Raw genomic sequence first — 14,258 nt, 5'->3', positions numbered from 1 at the left:
GGACCGCAGTGCTGACGCTGGGAGAGACCTTTTCCTTTTCTAAGATGTGGCTGAGCCCGCTCGGCCGTGAGGAGAACCCTGCTTTTGACAATTTCTCTACAGATCGGGTGTAAATCCTTTTTGCCTCTGAGGTGGGAGGTGAGAGGGACCAGCTGCCCGGGCCCACATCCCGGGAGGAGGCGGTTGCAGCAGGCGCGCCCCGGGGCTCCGCCGGTCTCTGCAGACCTGCGCGGCCTTCGGCGGGCGCCCACTGCCCGTCGTCCCTGGAGCTCTCACAGGACAGCGTTCTTGGTGCTAATGACCGCCTGCGACGCGGCCTGCCGGGGCGTCTGCTCCCCCGGCACGCGCCTGGCCTCCGCGGGCAGCTCCTGACAGGTGGCGCATCCACTACTTGTGGCCCAGACCTGACCGGCCTGCAGCCGTCAGGCTTCTCGCCCTGACCAGTGGCCTTGGTGTCCTTTGTCCCAGCGGGTGGCCTGTCTGCTGTTGTCGCCTAGAAACGCCTGGAAGTGTTCTGCGCTCGACGAATCTGTTAAATCATTAAGGAGGTGGGCGTCGCCGTGTCCCCGTGCCCGGGCTGCTGGGGAGCTGGCGCCGTGAGTGCCTTTGTCAGCCTGGGCTGGGGGCCTGTCCTGGGCCTCCAGAGCGTGGCCGCAGGGCAGCGCCCTTTCCCGCACGTCACGGGGGTCTCTCGCCTGCCACGTGTGTTTCTGTCCAACTATGCAGTCCCCTCTGGCGTGCGGGGCCCGAGACACCCGTGTGGGCTCTGCCCCGGCCAGGCGCGAGCAGCTATGCTCCAGGCACAGGCGGGGCCGCGCTTCTGCCCCTCGACCTTTGGGCCCGGAGCTGCATGCACTGACCCCTCTGCGGAGCGTCCACATCACATGCTTCCGGGAACGTCTGGCCTCTGCCCTCCTCTCCTCTGCCAATAACCTGAGTGACCGGCCCTCCAGCGCCCGGGCCGGCGCCACGGTCTGTCCCGGCGGCACCTCGCAAGGGGGCCTGCGCCAGCCCGGGGCAGCTGCTGGCCAGTGTGGTGGGTGATGCCCCTGACATAATAGATCCATCAAGCTTTTTTTCCTTTACAATTTTTGGTTTTCATTAATTTAAGATTTCAAGATTTAATTCATTAAAATTTATTCTAAGGGGATATTTATACTTTTTATACTTTTTTAGGTATCTGTATTTTTCTCAACTTACAGTTTAAAACCTAATTTTCCCCTGAAAATTACAAATAAAACCTGTGTATTTATGAACAAGCGGAGAGCCGTGTCGTCCCGCGCGGAGGCGCGGTCTCCGGGGTGGGGCCGCCTGTCCCTACCCGAGGCCCGGCCTGGAGACTTGGCACCCCGGCGGCTGCTGGGCCCACAGGGGCTCCGCACACGGGTCTGCTCCCGGCCCGGGTGTCTCTGGCCCCAGGGTGTTGGCGTCAAGCGCGTGGGCTCCAGCTGCGCCTCTGTCCCGTTTCCACATGCGCCGCTAGCCTGGCCCGCGCTGGGGATCCTGGGGACAGCCTCTCAGGAACCCCAGGAACAGGAGCCGCCTGGGTGGGGCGCACGAGGAAGGGCTCCAGATGCCGCTCCAGGAAACGTGTTCCAGGGCAAGCGGAGCGAGGCGTCTTCCAGCTGCCAGGAGCCGACAGCAGGCCTGGGCGAGCCTCGGGGCCTCTCTCTGCCACCCACGCAGGCTGTGCCCACCCAGCCGAGAACTGATCCTGACCTGAGCGCAAGGGCTCTCTGGCCAGATCTGCTGGGGAGGGGTGGGGGCGCGGCTCCAGGGTGACCCTGCTGCCCAGGAAGCCTGTGGGCTGGACAGGAGGGTGTGACCGCCGGTTTGGGCCCTGGGCCTCCTGCAAAGCCCCTGCCCAGAGTCTTCTAGGGCGCCATCCGGTGAACACGAGCCTCCCGTCCTCACTGCCCTCCCTGAAGTCGGCAGGGCGTCCCTGGCCCTGTGGTCTCCTGCCCGGGCCGTGTCCTGGCTCGAGCGCTGCCATGAGTCCAGGGTGCCAAGCAGTAGCACAACCCCCAGGCCTGTGGCCAGGTGGGTGCCCACCGCTGGGTGTGGGAGACCTTGCCGCCCTGCCTTCTGAGCCGGCTCCGCGCGGCATCGACTGGCACTTGGCTGAGACCCTGGCGCCCATGCAGGTGCTCAGGCCAGGCGACTCCTGAGGGTCCCGGCCCAGCGGGTCCCCTTCCCGAGGCCCCACGGCTGCCTGACGCCCCACGCGTGCACTCCGCGTCCTTCCTGCACCCCATGAAGGGGGCCCAGCCCCCTCTCGTTCCTGGGCAGGCCTGTTGCTGCTCCCTGCCTCCCGCGGCCTGCACCGCGCCCCCCACCCCCCCACCAGGCCGGAGGCCGGAAGCGCCAGACGGGGTCTGGTCACAACCCGCCTGCCCCGCAAGCCGAGCGCTGCGGCCTCAGAAGCGAGCCCCTGCCTTAAGCCCAGCCTCCCGCGTCTCGCCCTCCTCACTGCCCGCCTGCCCTGGGCCTGGTCTGGCCGCTGCTCGGGAGCCCTGAGGTTGCGGGACCGGCCCCCCCGCCTGTGCTGGCCGTGGCCTGGAGCAGCTGCGGCAGGTGCGACAGTGACAGTGCGGGGCGGGGCCGGGCCGCGGGCCGAGCCGGCTGAGGCGAGCGCTCCTGGGAGCCGCCCCTCGCGGCCACTGAGCCCCGGCTGCCTTTCAGGGGGCGCCACGCGGGACGCGGGTGGGGAGGGGACCAGCTTGGGCAGGGCCAGGGTGGAGGATCCCGCCGTTTCCCAGCCCGCTGCCGCTGGGGAAGTCTTGGGGCAACAGGCTGACGCCCCCTCCAGCCCTCCACCTCCGGGACGCCCCCTTTCCACCGCAGCTCTCGCGGGTCCTGCCCCGGTCTCGGCCCCACGGCGTCCGGGCCCCCACGGCCGGCCCGCCCCTGGCCCCAGCTGCCCCAGGCAGGCCCCCAGGTCGGGTCTGACGCGGGGGGGGGGGGGGACGTAAATGACAGCACCGGGCGAGGGGCGAGCACAGCGCTTTACAGGTGCACAGGGCGGGCGGCGAGCAGAGCCGCCAGCACCAGCGGGACGGCCCGAGCCGCCAGGCGGGGCGCGGCGCTCCGGCCCAGGGGGTGCCGGGCCTGGGACCTCGCGGGCTGGAACTGCAGCTCCGGGACGATGCGGCGGATCCAGTGCTGGTGGGCGGTGACCCGGATGTAGACCCCTGGGCGGTTCCGGCGAGCGCAGCCCTCGCCCCAGCTGATCACCCCAGCCTGCAGCCAGGACGGGCCCACCAGGCACACCAGGGGGCCCCCGGAGTCGCCCTGTGGGCAGCAGAGGCCGTCAGAGGCCAGAGGCCAGCGCCTGCCTCTCGCAGACACAGGCCCCGCCGGCCCTTCTGCAGCCTCCCCAGACCACGCCGGTCACCGGGGGTGCAGTGCTGGGCCCGCCGGGGCGCTCCTGGCCGGGCGCAGGGCGTCGCCTTCCCAGCTGACAGTGCCCGCCAGGCCTGGCCGCTGCCCATGCGCTGAGGCCCCATCCCAGCGGGGCCGGGGCCGGACTTGCCCGCCCTACCTTGCAGGCGTCCCTCTTGCCCTCGGCGAAGCCAGCGCACAGCATGTCCTCCTGGATGGTCTTCGGCAGGAGGCCGGACTCTGCGTCTTGGCTGTAGAGCTGGTTGCATGTGGACGTGTCGATGATGGGCACCGCCAGCTTCTGCAGGACCCTGGGGTTGGGCAGCGGGTCTGGGGAGGGCGAAAGGCGGCAGCTCAGGGCCGTTAGGTGAGGCCCCGCCCCGCCCGCCCCTGCTGGGTTCAGCTGCCCCGGCTCCAGCCCCGAGGGCAGGGCACTCGAGTACCGACGTCCGACCCGGCGCAGAGTGGCCCCAGGCGGCCCGGGCGTTCTCCAGCCCCGTCCCCCATAGCCTCCCGGCCCTGCTCCTTACCTTGCTCACCGGGGCTGCCCCAGCCGGCGACCCAGCAGCTCATGCCCGCCTCAAAGACCACCGAGGCGTCCGGCACACACACGGGGAGGATGTAGTGGGTGAAGGTCACGGGTGCCTCCAGCTCCACCAGGGCCACGTCGGCGCTCGACGCCATGCCCCGGTACAGGGGGTTGCTCTCCACCCGCCTCACGCGGGAGTACAGGGCGTGCGGCCCCGGCTCCGCCAGCTGCCGCGCGCCCAGCAGGACCCGGTACAGGGACGTGTCCGAGGTGCTGGGAAGGAGCAGGGGCTGGCGTGAGGCAGCCCCCAGAGCTTCAAGGCGGAGCTGGAGGCTGCCAGGCCCTCCCCGCCGGCCCCTCCCTGCCAGCTTGGCTGGCCTCGCGCACGCCCAGCAGCATTCCTGGCCGGCTGGCAACGCAGTGCCCGGTGAGCTGGCCGGGGCAGGAGCTGCCGCAGCCCCCCTCCTGACCGTCTGCAGCCGGGGTGCCGGTCCGGGCAGGCCACCTGGCTCGCTGTCCGTGGGATGGGGCAGTGACCGCCCCTACCTGAAAGGCTGGCTAGCTGAGGAGGGAGACGACCACCCACGGGCGCCCAGCCGGCCGCAAATGGCCTGGGCAAGGGGCCTGCTCGCTCTCAGCCTGTGTCCAAGCTGCGGGCGTGGGTGTGGGTAGAAGGGGGAGCGCGGGGGGCGAGGGGAGAGCCAGCGGCTGGCGGTGGGTGGCCGGGCTGGGTGGCCTGGCTGTGCCCGGGGCTTCCAGGGTGACCCTAGAGGCGGTGGGGCGGGAGGGAGCGGAGGCACAGTCCCGGCAGAGGGAGGCACGTCCTGGACGTGGGGGTGGGAGGGAGGACAGGGGAGGGAAGGGGCCTGTCCCCTTTGCAGCCCGGCCTGCCAAAGCGCCTCCCTGGAGGCCAGGTGCGGGGTCCGGCCCTGTCCGGGTGCGGGGTCCGGCCTGCCGGCGCCAGGCCTGGAGGGGGGGCGGGCGCTGTCCGCGGTGCTGAAAAGACGGGCGCGGGGCGGGCGCGGGGCGCAGGGCAGGGAGGCGCGGGCGCGCGGGGGCCGCCCCCACTCACTCGGAGAAGCAGTGCGCGGCCGTGAGGACCCACCGCTCCGCGACGAGGCTGCCCCCGCAGAAGTGGCTCCCGTTGCGCTGGATGCTGACCTGCCACGGCCACTCTCCCTCCACGGCGTCCTGCCCGCCCACCATCCGGCTCAGCATCCTGGGGCGCCCGCAGACTAGGGGGACGGGCCGAGCGCTCCGTGGGGCACCGCCGCCTCCCCCCCCAGCCCTGCACCCAGCCCCCCCCCCCCGCCGCGCAGGCCGGCCCTGCTCCTGACCCGGGGCCGCGGGGAGCCTCTGCCACGGCGGAGCCCTCGGGCGGGGGGTGACGTCAGGTCACCCCGAGGGCAGCTGGCGAGGCCCGGGCCAGGGGCTCCCCGCGGGTGCGGGGGTCTCGCTCGGTGTGGCTGACCCTGAGGGCGTCGCTGCTGCGGCAGGAGTCTCCGCCCGACCCTGGCTCCTCCCGCCACCGCTTCCTGCGCCCCGGGGCCTGCTGTGTGGCCCCTCAGCTGCGTGGCCCCTGCTGCCGCCCTCCTGCCTGGGTCCACGGCCCCCACTTTCAGCTCCCCCGTGCCCTGCTCACTCGTGCTGGGTTTCCTGTGGGGGGGTGTGGTGTGTGGTGTGTGTGTGCGGCGTGTGTGCGGCGTGTGTGCGCGTGCGTGTGCCCCCGGCAGGAGGCCGCTGCTGCTCCTCACCCGGGCCTCGGGTCTTACCTCTCGAGGCTTCAGACCCCCGGCTTCCTGCAGGGGAGGAAAGGGCTGTCAGTGACTCTGGCCCGCCCCGTGCCCCCCACCAGCGCCCCCTCAGCTCTGCAGGGCGGCCGGGCGGGGCGGGGCATGGGGCGGGCTGTGACGGGCCGGCAGCACGCAGTGGGGCTCGGACCCGGGTGGCAGCGGTGGGGCACCTGTGGGGGGCTGCTGGGCCAGGAGGGTGCGACCCCGCCTGGGGTGAGGACCCCGCGGGGCGCCCATCTGGAAGACCCGGGGAGACTGGGGCCCCGCGCCTGGAGGGAGAAAGGCCGAGGCTGGAGCCGGGGCTGGAGCTGCTGTGGCCCCGTCAGCGTCCTGAGATTCAGACTGCGAGGGGACCCCTGTGTGGTCAGCGCCAGCACCCCGGCAGGGCACGGCGTCCCTGCTGTTCTGGGGGCCCACCTCCCAGTGTGCACCCCCACACCTCCACCTCGACAGGAGCCTCTGTAGCTCGGAGACCCCAGCCAGGGCCAGCAGCACTTGGGTGCCTGTCCGTGGGGAGAGACCCCCCCACAGTGCCTGCCTCTGTGGGGGTAGGGCTGGCCAAGCCGGGGGCCCAGGACAGCCACCTCTCCCCACCTTCAGGAGGACTCAGGGTGGGGCTGCCCCCCCCCTCACACTGGGCCAGGAGGGAGAACCAGCCCCGGGGGCAGGGAGTGGGAGGCTGAGCCACACGTCTCCCTGGGGGGCCAGAGGACCCTGGGGACCCCCTTTCTTCTGCCAGACTTGCATTCTGGGTGTCCACTCCTGATGCCAAGTGGGGGGCCCCGGGTGGGTGCGTGATGACCGCAGGGGAAGGGCGGGACAGCGGTGGGTGGGGCACGAGAGGGAGGTGGACACCGGAGACTGGCCGCCTTTCCGAGCAGGGGGCAAGTGAGTCAGCCCCGCGGCCCGGGGAGCAGGAAGTCGGCCTGGCCCTCCCCGCGCTGGGTGGGTGCGACCCAGGCGGGCCTTGGAAGGGCCGGTCTCCGGGGCCGCCGCCAGCCCTTCCTGGCTGGACATGTGCTCACTCGGTGGTGAGAAGCTGCGCTGGCCTGGCCCAGGTGTCTGCCCAAGCAGGCTCCCCACCTGTCCACCCGAGCGTGCCGTCCACCCTGTCCTGCCCTCTGGGAATGTTCCAGATCCTTGTCTCAGTTCTCCCCAGAGCCTTCCCCTCCCATCCCAGCAGATGAACTGATTTGTTCAATCCTGAGACCAGGCGTGGCACAGCTGGACCCCTGGAGCCTTGAGGCTTCCTCCCGCCTGAGCTTCCCGGGGCGTCTGACTGGGACTGAGCCCTCCAGCCTGGGCCTCCAGTGCCTGCTCACAACACACCTGCCTGGAAGCCCTTTCCTGTCCTGACAAGTCCAAATGCTGTCTTAATGTTAATCGAAAGGCCGCCTCCTCCAGGCAGCCCTCGATGTTTGTGCTCTCTTGGAAGCCTCGCTTCCTCTCCTGAGTGCTCTGGCTGCAGGCGCCCTGCCCACCTCTCCCTGGAGGTAGAATCTCCTCACCTCCCCTACAGGCCCAGGAGCTCCAGGAAAGACCCAGGGCTTGTGCAGAGGGACCCTTGAGGGTGGCCATGGAGACAGGGCTGACAAGGGAGGGGCAGTTGGAGCTCTGGGCTCTGTAAGGCGGGGCCTGTTGGGGGCTAGGTGAGGTGCACGGCCCCTTGTCTGGGCCCCGGGCCCCCAGTCCCCTGCAGCTGGTTGGGGCTCTGCAGCTGGGGGAGCCCAAGGTGGGGTGGACGGCGCCCAGGCCCTGCTCAGAGCCGTCTGAACCCGATGCAGGCTGCAGTCTCCGTGTTGGCACTGCCCCCAATTACTCAACCCGCGGGGCAGCCAGCCTCTGCCCCAGCCGAGGTGGGCTCCCCCAAGAGGCCTTTTCTGCTGGTTCCAGGAGGCCAGGAGGGGCCCCCCAGAGGCGCCCCCCGGAGCCCTCCTCCCCTGGAGCCCTGCTGAGCGGTGGCCTGGGGTGACCTGGCCCAGCCCTGGGAGGTGAGCCCAGGACAGGGAGGTGAGCTGGCGGCCTGGCCGGCTGGGCTGGCCCAGGAATGCGGAGGGTGCCCTGGGAGGGAGCAGCTGGCCCGGCAGGGAGGTGCCTGGCCGGTGTGGCCGCTGCTGGCCCTGCCCCAGGATCAGGAGATGGGACGGGGAGGGGGGTCAGCCTGCTTCCCCCAACTCCCCTCGATGGTGGGAGCAAGAGCTGGCAGCCCGGGCCCCGGGCCCCGGGCCCCACTCCCCACGAGCCCCACAGGGCTCCCGGGCGCGGGCTGGGCTGCCGGTGCCCCACGGGTGCGCCAGTGGCTCCGAGCCTGAGTCCCGCACACAGGCAGCCCGTGTTGGGGGGCCGGGGGCAGCAGGTCACGGGCAGCCAGGCCCAGGGCCGGGCGCAGTGAGGACCCGACGGCAGGACGAGAGCAAACCCCGGGCCATCGCCGCCTCCCGTCCCTTGGGCCTGTCCCTCACCACCCTCAAGCCCCCCCCTCGCTCCCCCAGGTGGGGCATCTGGAATCTTCCCTCCAGCCAGGAGGCCCCGCCGCTGTGGCGGGAAGGGGAGGCCCACCCCGCATCCCTGGGGAGCCAGGCTTGGGGGGGGGGGCCCGGGGTTGGCCACCCGGCCCCGCGGCACCTGGACTCACCGGCGCTCAGCAGCAGCAGGAGCAGCGCCGGGCCCGGCGGCCCCCGCATGGTCTCTGCGGGGCTGGGGCTGGGGCCTGTCCGCGGCGGGAGGCTATGAAGTGGGGTTTTATGCCCAAGGTGAGTGTCAGCCCTGCTATGCGGCCGGACCTGTCCTCCCGGCCAGCCCGGCTCCTTCCAGCAGGAAGGAGGTGCCCCAGAACCCCGGCTCCTCCGTGCCCTGGCCCTGAACCCCCTGAACCTGCAGTCTGGACTCTACCCGGACACACGTTGGGGTCTTGGTGCCAGAGGTGCCATTTGGGAGCCGGTGGCCTAGGGGTGTGCTCCCCAACTGACCACAGGCCCCGCCGACGGCTGGTGCCTCCTGGGGTCCTCTGGGGCCCTCCCTGGGCCACTGGTCCGCATTTCCTGAGCGCCTGCTGGGCACGGCCAGCGGGTCCGGGGGGCTTTCGCCCGAGCTGTGCTGATGGAACCACCGGGGAGGAACTGGGCTGTGGGGTGGGGGTCCCCAGAGAGCCCCAGTGCGCTTCGGGGGCCCCCTCCAGGCGAGGTAGAGCCGCCCCCAGGGTGCGGCCGGGCGGGGCCGGGGGCGGCAGGAGCAGCGCCCCGGGAGGGCGTGGGGAGTCCGACCCCCCTCGCACCCCCCCCCGCGCCCCCCCATGCACGGGTTCCGGGGCGCGCGGCCGTGGCGGGGGAGGAAAATGTTTGGGGCGCGGGACCGGCGTCAGGGCGGGACTCGGGGCTCGCGCACCTGACCCCCCAGGCTGCCTGCGCGCTGCGCCCTGGTGGGGGCCGGGCCCTTGAGCCGCCGGGGTCGCCCCGTCACCCCGGTCCTGGACCTGGGCCGGCCGAGCCGCTCGGGCGACGCCGCCCTCTGCTGGCCGCTGCGCCGGGTCCCCCGGGCGCCCCCGCCCTCGCCCGCCCCCCTTCAGCCGGTCTCCCTGCTCTGCACCGCTCTGGCTCTGGGGAGTCCTCCCACCCCACCCCGTCCCCGGCCTGCACCCCGGCTCTTGTGTGCATAAGTAAATCCATCTTTCAAAGAAGAAAGAAAGGAAGAGGGACCAAGGGGCCGATGTGGGCTGCGGCCTCCACAGCGAGTCCTGCGCTCCCCGTTTCATTCTGAACCGAGGAAAACGACTTTCCTTTTCCTTTTGCTGTAAGAAATGTTACTGGAGAAGTTGGGGAAATTGTATAAGACCCTTAGACCGCAGAACCGCGTCGCTTGCGCTTCCTGCTCGCCACCATCGTGACTGGGCAGCGAGCGTCCTTCAGGTTCAGGAGGCGCCCATGACCCGCGGCGCCCGCAGCTACCCCTGCAGCTACCCCTGCAGCTACCCCTGCAGCTACCCCTGCAGCTACCCCTGCCGCGTGGCCGGGGAAAGTGGTGGTGGTGGGGGGGCGGTTCCTATATATTTTTCTTGCAATTTTACTTGTAAGTTTGAAATTATTTCAGCAGTTTTACAAAATTGGAATGCACGCAGGTTCCAAATGGCTTGTCAGGAAACGTGCTAGTATGTCACCGAGTTCCGTACATTTACATCCAAGAAGTGAAAACACACGTTCTTCTACGCGCCAGAGCGACGTTTCCTGTTAAAGGAAAGGTTCACTGTAAGTTGAACCACATGGATGACTCGTTTACAAGAAGCCAACACGGGATTGCTGGTAAGCAACTTAAAATGTTAACATGCAGCGTCCAGTTCCACAGGGACGCGGCCACTCACGCGCTCGGTCAAGGAGACCCTTCAGAGACATTAGGCTGCTTTACTATTTTGAGCTAAAATAAGAGATTAACTTCTTTATCATTTTATTTGTAATTTTTTAAAAGATGTATTTATTTATGCATACAAGAGCTGGGGTGCAGGCCAGGGGTGCAGGGGCTAAGAGGACCCACCAGACACAGAGTGGGGAGCAGAACAGGCAGATTGACTGAAAACACTGCTGAGGGGAGCAGCGGGGAGACGGGAGAGGTCTGCTGCGCCCTGTGGGTAGCCCCCTGGCCGGGGATGGAACTCGTGCTGCAGAGGCTGCGGACAGCCTCATAGGCTGCATGTCAACCTCTTGTGCCACCAGGGAGGCCCCCTAATTTTAGCACCTTCTTAATGTTAGCAAAATAGCCAGTTTATGCAAGTCTTGGGTTAACTTTCTCACTTATTTTATCTCATCATTCTCTCATTTATTTAAACGTGCTCCACTCGTTTAACTTATCAGCTAAAATCCATGTCTATGATGTTTCAATTGTGATGTTCATGTTCAACTAAATGAACGTATAGCGGTCTTGATTTTAAAAGGACTGTGTCACAACGCTGCAAATCCTAAGTATTTTAGTGGCTCAGATGAAACTACAGTTGTCAGCTCCTCCACTGACTGAAGGCCTCAGTCTAACCTCTACATTATTTAACGAACGGGCAGGCTGCGTGCAGGGCAGTCTCTCAGGAGACGCCACAGCACCCTTGCGCTTCAGACATTTCTAACCATGACAACGCTCCTCGTTGTGCTGCAGCGTGAGGCGAACTTCCGCGGGGGCGGGGGCCACGCTCCCCAGGCCCAGGCTCGCGCCGGCCCGTCTGTCACCCCGCGGCCCGCTTCCCGCTAGAACTCCTGGCTGTGGCCGAGCGCAGGACCCGCCGCCACCAGCCTGCCTGGAGGAGGCGGGCGTGACCGCACCCCACTCTCATGGTATTTGGGTACCGGCTGCACGTTTAGGGTCCTCCAGGCCGGCCGGTGGTGCTGTGTCGGCTCCTGTCAAGACCTTCTTAGGAGACACCCTGCCCCCAGAGGCTCGTGCTCGGCGCTCAGAACGGGGCTTCCAGGGCCGGCCGGGCGTGGGCGTTGGGTTCTCAGAAGGGGCCACACAGGAAAATAAAGCCCTTTCCCACCTCCTCAGGACACCCCCACCTCAATCTGTTCTTGCTTTAACTGGTGTGGATGGCAGGCCCCGCCGCCCCGGCCACCCGCCGGCCGCACAGCTGAGGCCACTGACAGTCTCCGGCCCAGAGCGTTCCCACCTGCCGACCTGGAACCCCCGTGGCAGGCAGATGTGGGGGCGCCGGCGCCACCGAAAGCCAGTGACAGCGCCGGAACCGAACTGCCCATCTGCAAGAGGGGGCAGCGCCCCGCAGAAACCGCCTTCTCGTTTCATTTCCAGCTTTTCATAGTGAGTCACACAAAGACCGGGGCCCAGCGTGAGGCGCCCGCCCCGCCGCCCCTCCCCGGCCGTGGTCAGCCAGGGCTGGACTGTGATGGCGCCGCGAAGCCCCAGCCCCGGCGTGTCCTCAGGCTGGAAAATCGTCGGGGCGCAGGGCCCGGTGGTGCGGCTTTACCGCGGGGTGTGCTCCCCGCCCCGCAGCCTCCCTGCCCGAGCCTGGCGCCCATTTTCTGCCTGTGCGTGTCACCGTGTCAGGACCCGAGACGTGGCCCCCCAGCCCGGGTCCCTTTGGTCTGGCTTTATTTCGCTGAGCGTGGGGCCCTCCAAGTCCCCCGGGCTGGGGCTGTGACCGCCGGCAAGACAAAGGCCGAGGGCCTCCCCGGTGGCGCAGCGGTTGAGCGCTGGGTTGCGAAGCTGCCCGCAGCCTCTGCAGCGCCGGTTTGATCCCCGGCTGCTCCCCGGCCACCGGAGGAGGGTCCCACATGGCGCGCAGACCTCTCCTGCCGCCCGCTGCTCCCCTCAGCAGTGTCCTTCAGTCCTTCTGCCTGCTCTGCTCCCTGCTCTGGCTCTGGTGAATCCTCTCACCCTCCCGCGCTTCTGACTGTACCCAGTGCTTGTATAAACAAAACAAACAAACAAATAAAAAAAAATAAAATAAAACATGCCTCTATAAAAAAAAATTAAAAAAAAAAAAAAGACAAAGGCCGAGCCGTCGGGAAGTCTTTTCACGAAGGAGTTTATTGCAAGAGGCGAGCACCACGGGGTCGGCGGGCCCCGAGTATTCTGGGGGCAGGAGGGGAGCCGGGGGCGCAGTGGAGGGAGGACTCCACGGTCGTGAGGAGGCAGCGGGCGGACCCGGCCCACGTGCGGAGGCTCCCCAGGGACCGCAGGCGCCGCCGTGTGAGCAGCCTCCAGGGCGGAGAGGACTTTGTCAGCTGTAACGCCATGAGCCGTCAGGGTTCCTGGGGTGCAGCTGGAGAGTGAACCACAGCCGGGGGATGGTGGGGGCCGGGAGGACAAGAGGCGCGGAGGATTTCAGTCTACTCGGCCCTGCTTTCTAAACAACATGTCTAAGCTGCGGTTTGGGGGGTTTCCTTTTCATGGCTGCATCGTATTCCGTCTGCAGGACGGACAGGCCGTGTCTGTCCATGCCTGGTCCGGGGATATGTGACCCCCTCGCCTTGTGGGGGGCTATGAATGACGCGGCCGTGGACACGGCTCTGCACACGCGTGGACGAGCATGGCGAGACCCTGACGTCACTTCTTTCGTGAATGTAACCAAAGGCGAGTTGTTGGATCAAATGGCAATTGTTTTAAGGAAATGCCACACGATTTCCAAATAAAAAATGTAAAAGGGAGTGGATGACCCGTTAGCGGAGACCAGCACCAGCCACCCGGGGCACCAACACCGAGGTCCGGTGGGAAGAAAATGCCCCACGGGCGATGCTACTGTAGCAAACTAACACAACAGGTAGAAAAAAATCGCTTCACAAAGTGAAACTGAATTGATTAAAGTGAAACTCATCAAATGAATTCGCTTTAAACTCACTAGGCTGACCGGATTCACGCTCACGGAATGAAACTCTCCGGCCTGCATGGCCTCCGCAGCTCTGGGGAAGGAGAACAAACGAATGCTATTGGGACTCAGTGTGGTGTGTGAACCCCACAGGGGGACCCCGCAACGCGTGCTGGCCGGGGGAGCTGGCCCAGGGCCTGCCATGACGCGTGAAATTCTGACAAACCCACCTTGGCTTCTGATCTTAGATACATAACGTCTTAAATTCAGACCCAGACTCCACCCAGGCCCGCCTCATGCTCACACGGCACAGGTTCGCCTCTGCGCCAGCGCACCTGCTTTGGATTCCGTAAGGCAGCGGCGGCACGAGACGAAGGCCAACTAGCAAGACCTCAAGTCAAGCGGTTCAAAAGTCACACGCGTGAGGATCGTTTCAGGCGCTCCCAGCCCGAGCACCGTCCTCGGCCCCAGGGCGCCCCTTCGCTGGCCGCACCTCCCACGTTTCAGCTCTGGGACCTTCTGCTCCTGGCGGGCAGAGGCGGCGAGGCCATGGTTACAGCTGCGGCTGCGGCTGCTTCTCAGCCCCGTGTAGCTGTGAGAGGCCAGGGAGTCAGCTCGGAACCACCGCGGGAGCCAAGGAAGCCTGTCCCCCGAAGCCACAGGGAGGACTTCGTGGACAAATGCTCAGGTGAATAAGCGGAGAAGGGCCTCTTTATTTAAAGGCTTTTCTAAAATTTATTTTTCATACAAGAACTGGGGTGCAGGCCAGAGGTGTGGAGGATGAGAGGATTCACCAGAGACAGAGCGGGGAGCAAAAGAGGCAGATGTACTGAAATCCACTGCTGAGGGGAGCAGCGGGGAGCCAGGAGAGGTCTGCTGCGCCGTGTGGGTAGCTCCCTGGCCGGGGATGGTACTCAGGCCGCAGCAGTGACAGCCCGAGACTCACCCCATGGCCACCAGGGAGGCCCCTATAAATATATCTTAAGTCAATGTTATTTCAAAATCAGTTGAGCATGAAAAAATTACTCAGTGAACAGTCTTGAAAAAAAGTCAGCTGGGACAGCCGGAGAACAGGCCATCTGCACCTCACATGGCTCATAAAAATGTTTTTAAAGCCTCAAACTATAAACACATTAGACAAAACGTAGACTTCCTTTATAACCTGGACTGCAGACACAAAATGCAAACCCGCCACTCCTCCCGAGTGGAAAATGTTCTTTTCACAAAGAGGGACGAGAAGTGGGCGCTGACCCCGAGAAGG

At 66.6% G+C, this 14,258-nt stretch overlaps 1 protein-coding gene across 1 annotated transcript; it reads right to left on the bottom strand.

The window, feature by feature from the left end:
* Window positions 1-3,006: 3,006 nt before the first annotated feature.
* PRSS27 (serine protease 27) lies at window positions 3,007-13,948 on the bottom strand (the record flags this gene model as incomplete). Its single annotated transcript, XM_084250265.1, has 9 exons — window positions 3,007-3,291; window positions 3,542-3,711; window positions 3,912-4,183; window positions 4,983-5,145; window positions 5,683-5,709; window positions 5,874-5,972; window positions 8,339-8,430; window positions 13,491-13,589; window positions 13,944-13,948. 9 exons carry the CDS (start codon window positions 13,946-13,948, stop codon window positions 3,007-3,009), a joined length of 1,212 nt encoding a protein of 403 aa, XP_084106391.1.
* Window positions 13,949-14,258: the final 310 nt, after the last annotated feature.

This window comes from Talpa europaea (genome assembly GCF_964194135.1).
Source record: "Talpa europaea genome assembly, chromosome: 12".
NCBI classification, from domain to species: domain Eukaryota; kingdom Metazoa; phylum Chordata; class Mammalia; order Eulipotyphla; family Talpidae; genus Talpa; species Talpa europaea.
This window is presented reverse-complemented; position numbering and strand designations above follow the sequence as displayed.